Consider the following 6000-nt stretch of genomic DNA (forward strand, 5'->3'; position numbering starts at 1 on the left):
CTTTTCAAAGGGCTCAGAGGCTCTCTCAGGCCTTCTGCTTCTCCAGCCTGCCACAGGCGCTCTCAGCTCTGCCTGACCAGGACCTCTGGGAGGCAGTTCCTTCAGGGCCTCCTTCACCCCAGTCTGTCTACACAGCCAGTACACAGTGTATTCTGTGTCCATGTGCATAACGCTCATGGAAGCGATCATCAGATCAACTTTTAATGAAAATCTCATCTGTTTGCCTCAAATCAAACGTTTTAAATTGCACAAAATCAAATGAATGAACTCACTAAAGGAATTCGTATGACTGGAATCAGGCATTAAAACTATAGTATCAATTAATTACCTAAATCGAAAACACACCTAAAATATTTGTAACTCTACAAATGCCAAATAATTATTTCTTCTTTCTACTCTCCTTTTCAAAAATTGGCCAACTGATAGGGAAGAAACTTAGGGAATGTAATAGATTATCCCAGTGGCATTACTTAGACTTTTAAAAATGGCATCTGTTGCATTTTAATCCCAGCAGAATCTTGGTATTTTAAGGGCTGCTTTCAAGTAAAGGGTGTGTGTGCGTGCTGTAACTTTAACAGTAGGACTCTGTTGAACTGAAAAGTACACAGAAACTACCTGGAGCCTGAGTCTTACACTGCTCTGTATTTTGGTCTTAAGAGGGTCAGAAGCTGGAAGTCAGGCTTTGCTTCTGTTCTCTGCTTACAAGTTCTGGTTATGTTTTCTCTTCTCTTTCTGTGACCTGTAGACTGTAAAGGGTGGAATATCTGAAACAAGAATCGAGAAACGTATTGTGATCACAGGAGATGCCGCTCTTGATCACGATCAGGTAAGGGCCTTTCCTGTCACGTCTGTGTGTGTGTGTGTGTGTGTGTGTGTGTGTGTGTGTACCTTCTGCTGCATCTAAGTATGTCGGAAAGACACCTCACACCCTGTCCTGTGAGCTTTCCTAAGCACATCAGCACAAAACATGCAGTACTGTTTTATCTTCCACTGGATTAACATGTAAGATAATGGGGACCTCCGGTGACCAGTAGGAATTCACATTGGCCTGGTTTAAAGACAAGTCATCAAATATTTGTAAACAAATGACAATTATTGACAGTGCCCTAAAAGACAAACAAGCCACCAAGGCTTCTTAGGTCTAATTGTTGGACCTTTTCAAGTGATTCTGTAGCATAAGAAAAGTTGGGATACTGACAAGTATTTTTTTTGTGTTATAACTTGGGGTAGTAGAGGGAAGGGAAAATTGCCTCATATGTCTTTCAATGAAAATGTATATTGATTCTATTTGTTTTGATACTTTGCTTTTAAAACCAGAACTGTGTTGCAGTTCTAACATAGGTTAAGCTAGATGCAATGCTTGGTTATAAAGCAGGTGATGAGTGGGGCTGCTGGAGGCTTCATTTTAGACTGGCCGCAAGTGATGAGAAGAGCCTCCCTCCCTCCCTCCCTCCCTCCCCCGTCGTTGCTTTCCTCCTCTTCTTCCTTCTCCCTCCCTCTCCCCATCTTTCTATCTTTCTTGTTTTTCTTTCTTTTTTTCTTTTTTTGTCTAATTTTAAGGAGAATGAGGTGTTTTTCTCTACAACCTGAAGAAAGGAAGAGAAGTGTTGAGTGGGCCTCTTCTGCTGGAGAATAGGGTCAAATGATAGACACACAGCTTTGAACATGGTGCTGCCCACGAGGGCCACTATTAGAGCTAGGAATTACTTGCTTGAGAAAGGCTCTGTGTAGGACCAGAAAGGAGGGAACTTGTGACCCTTGTAAGCATGCTGTTTTAATTGCATGTCTCATTGAGATTCATTTTGTTTGCTTGTTGATTTATTTTGTTTTCTTGTTGGTTTATTTTGTTTTTAATTTCTGAGGGTTAGAGATAAAGGTTGCTCTCGATGCTAAGTTTGAACTTAAGCATCAGGAGATGACTAGTGTGTTGCTGTGGAGGAACTGTCTCTGGAACTGACCCCTCCACCTTGCCATATAGAGGATGCTTCTACTGCTGCCCATTGGGGCAGTCTAGACTTCCCTGACTCAGATGGAGCATACCCGACTCTTGCTTTTCCCCTGACATTCTTGCTCAAGAATTATTTCTTAAATTCCTACAGTGTCCTAGGCAGGAAGAAGTGAAAGTTGGAGTATTTTCCCAGCCATTGTTTCTTTAGCCCACTTCCCAAAAATGCAGGCCCTTCCATGCTTTATAATACTTTTCCAGCTGAGTATCTCTCAGGTTTCACCTTTTAACCTGTTTGCCTTTATGTAGCATTGCTCGTGAAAGGCAATTATAAGTAACACACATGGAACGTATGGTTACTAAAATAACACAATTCTAATTAAAAAGGATGATTCAGTATCCTTAACTGTTGATGTGAGTACACCATCTCTTTTATGCTTCAGCACTATTAAAGTGAGGTCTGATCTGCATATCTGCCACCAGAAGTTCATGATGGGTTCACTTTCTCCTTAAAGCTGTGCTGGGAGCATTGGAACTATGGAAAATTAGAGGAAATGGCCCCATTGACAAAAACTGATGCAGGTCATAGAGTGACTCCAATGCCATTCACAGTTTTTCTAGTTTCTTATGTTCAAAGGAATCTTAGTAATTGAAGTCCTTTATTTGAGTGAGACACAAAAAGAAATGCCTCACATTGATGTGTCTGAGAGGCACACTCTCATAGAAACCGGCTCAGCAGCTCATTATTCTGTGTAGGTCATGATTTGTTGCTCTGTTCCAAGAAGGAAAAAACTACACTATAGATACTCTTCTGAGCATATTTCTTTCTGATAAAATAGTTCACAGCCGGGTATGGTGATACATGCGTGGTGTCTAAGTCAGTTCTCAGGAGACGAGAGTAGAGGAAGCCCGAGAAGTTCAAAACTAACCTGACTCTACTGAGACCCAGGTTCACATTTTTTTCCTCTCAGTTTGGCAGTATGATATTTTCTCATGGTCTTTATTATTGCCATAATAATATCTTATTAACATTTTATTACATTTAATTTCTTAAGCTGATATAGAAGGAAAGGAATTACAAGCATAATTTAAGATTCAGGCTGGAGAGGTTGCTCAGTGGTTAAGAGCCACTGGCCCTTCTTCCAGAGGACCTGGGCTTGCTTTTCAGCACCCACATGGTGGATCACACACATTTGTAACTTTAGTTCCAGGAGATCTTATACTCTTTTCTGGCCTCTTTGGACACCAGCATATATGTGGTACACAGATATACATGCAGACAAAATACTCATACATACAAAAAATAAAATAAGGTATGTCTGGTGGTGATTATGACTTTCCTCTTCCCCTTTACTTTGTAGCAATAACTAGATTTAATGAACAAAGCTTCAGAGTGTATTCTATGTCTTCCTGTTGCTGTAAAGAGACACCATGGCCATGGCACCTCTTATAAGGGAAAAATATTTAGTTGGGACTAGCTTATAGTTTCAGAGGTTCAGTACATTATCATCCTGGCAGGACATGGTGGCATGCAGGCAGACATGGAGCTAGAGAAGGAGCTAAGAGTTCTATATCTTGATCCACAGGCAACAGGAAGTGAACTGAGTCACTCAGCATAGCTTGAGCATAAGAGAACTCAAAGCCCACCCCCACACTGACACACTTCCTCTAAAAAGGTCATACCTCCTAACAGTTCCACTCCGTTTGGGGCCATTTTCTTTCAAACCACCACACTATATGTTATGTTATAAATATATATAGCAGAGAGAAACTATAATGTGATCCAGTAATTCATTCTTTCCCAGAGATAGACACCAGAGCAAAAGAAACATTGCACTGCTTTTTACTGTTTTCAGATACATAGTTTCCTTATGTAATGAGGTGATCTGTATCTTAGAAGAGTTTTTTTTGTTTTATTTTTATTTATTTTTTTTTAGAAATCTTTCCTAGACTTTGTTCTTCTGTGCTTTTTGTTTTTCTTCCAAAACTTCTTTACAAATAAAATTGGCAATAATTAAGAAAGATATGTCTCCCTCTTAAAAGTAGGATCTTTCCATGTTGCAGTTTGCTCTCTGATAAAAGTAAAGGCTTTCTTACTTCTTGCTACCTTGTCCATGGAAGATACCGTGAAGCAGTGTAGTTCACAGTCTGGGTCCTCCCCATGCGATCCTAATGCTGGTAGCTTGAGTTTGAGAAAGATCCATTAACCTTGGGTCTTGAGCTGCAAAGAGGGGCCTGCAGGAGCTCAGTCTGTCAGTGTTCTTTCTCTTAATGATTGTTTTTATTGTTATTGCTGCTCTTTATTTCTGCCCCCTATAAGTTTATAGGTATTTGTTTTCCTATAATGTTTTAGTAAAATATGCTTAAATTCGGACAGTTACTCAGAGTCTTAGATGGCAAAGATGAGGAGGTCTGGTCCATGTCTTGGAGTTTCCAGCTGTTGTGTGGGAGCTACTGTCATTTGATTGTGTAGATGAGGCACTATACTTGTTACTTGACGTCATTACCTAAATTCATACAGCAAACCTCAAAATGATCTGTATTGCCGTAGCATTAGTCTAGGCTTCCAGGTAAGGATTATATAAAGCTCAGAGAAAATCCATGCTCCTAATACCACAGTGAGAATGAGCCTGGGTTTCAAAGCCAGTGTGTTTATCCTACATGCATCACCCCTTGGAGATGCACAGGAAGGACAGGAAGCCGAGAAAATGGCCAGTGTTCTCTGAAATGATCAGTGAATCCAGTTTAGATGTTCCTGTGACTGTAAGTGAAGACACAAGAACAGTTTGGCTGGAGCCTATGTCTGGTTGATGGAGGGACATGTATTCTACCCTCTTTAGGCAGAACCAAATACTCAGCCCATGATTGTTGTTGTTCTTCTGCCCCGGTAGGCGCTGGCTCAGGCGATTAGGGAAGCCAGAGAGCAGCACCCTGATATGTCGGTCACAAGGGTGGTGGTACACAAAGAAACAGAGTTGGAGGAGGAAGGAGAAGAATAAGGTAAGCGAGCCTGGTCATCCACAGCCTTCCCTGTGACTGTTCTGTGATCCTGTGCTGTGCAATTCTGTTATATCGGGGTCTTTGCTTTCTTTAGTTTGGATGATTTTCTTCAGGTTGTTGTTATCTCCAAGTGCACCTGCTCAGATGTGGATAATCAGACTCTCTGTGGTCTGGTGGTTTTCTGGTGCAAATGACTGTGCATTATGGAGAGGCTGCTAGCCATCGGCATTCCTTCTCTCTGTCAAGCGCGTTAGTGTAATCTGTAGTTAATGTTCACAGTGACCATTGGAGGATGGTGCTGTACCTTTATATTAAAGAGAGATTTATCTTGTATGAGAGATAGTGAGCCAAGTCTTTTAAAAATTGTGTAGCAAACAGTGATCTATAAAAAAAGCATAATGCTTATATTACCTAAAAGCTGCAAGTTATAGTTGAACCAAACAGGGAAAGTAATGATCAATGATGTTTAATATAACCAGCAGAAAAGGATTAATATTCTCAAAAAGTTAAGAACTCTAAAGCATTATTAAGAAAATTTAAACACTTCTAGAGAAAAATGGGCTGAAGGTTATACAGGTAGACCATGTAAAAACTAAGTGAACTATAAACAAAAATCTTTGGCCTTTACTGTATTGTTTAAATCAGTAAAAATTAAAAGTCTATGGAACATTTTTCACTGATATGGCAAAAATTTAGGTTTTAACCAGTGTTGGAAGGTTATGAGAAGAAACCATATTCACATACTAATGTATGTTATTTCTTAGAAGACAGTTGGGCAGAAATCTATCTCAAAGTATTTACATTATACTTGCCTATCTTTAATCTACCTTTAAGAACTTAGTAGGGCTCAGCAAGTAAACAATCTTGCTACTGGCTGGACAACCTCAATTCAGTCCCCGGGACTGCTTGCTGGGAGAAAAGACTCCTTCAAGTTGTCCTTTGATGTGTGTGCTATGATGGAAACACCCTCACAGAAAAACATATGTGTGCACACAAAATAAATAAATATACTAAAAATTAAAAGTAGTAAATTTGCTTAAATACTTTGGGATGTT

The 6000-nt window shown here is 40.0% G+C and overlaps 1 protein-coding gene across 26 annotated transcripts in view; it reads left to right on the top strand.

The window, feature by feature from the left end:
* Epb41l2 (erythrocyte membrane protein band 4.1 like 2) overlaps positions 1 to 6000 on the top strand; it is a 175560-nt gene that overhangs the window by 158122 nt on the left and 11438 nt on the right. For all 26 annotated transcript variants that reach the window (XM_052751201.1, XM_052751204.1, XM_052751209.1 and 23 more), the window contains 2 exons: positions 746 to 826; positions 4837 to 4945. In XM_052751201.1, the coding sequence (XP_052607161.1) occupies positions 746 to 826; positions 4837 to 4944 (189 nt within the window). In that variant the 3' untranslated portion in view covers position 4945. The remainder of the gene's footprint in view (positions 1 to 745; positions 827 to 4836; positions 4946 to 6000) is intronic.

The sequence above is a fragment of the Peromyscus californicus genome, unplaced genomic scaffold, assembly GCF_007827085.1.
Source record: "Peromyscus californicus insignis strain IS unplaced genomic scaffold, ASM782708v3 Scaffold_22__1_contigs__length_63687245, whole genome shotgun sequence".
In the NCBI taxonomy this organism is placed as follows: Eukaryota; Metazoa; Chordata; class Mammalia; order Rodentia; family Cricetidae; genus Peromyscus; species Peromyscus californicus.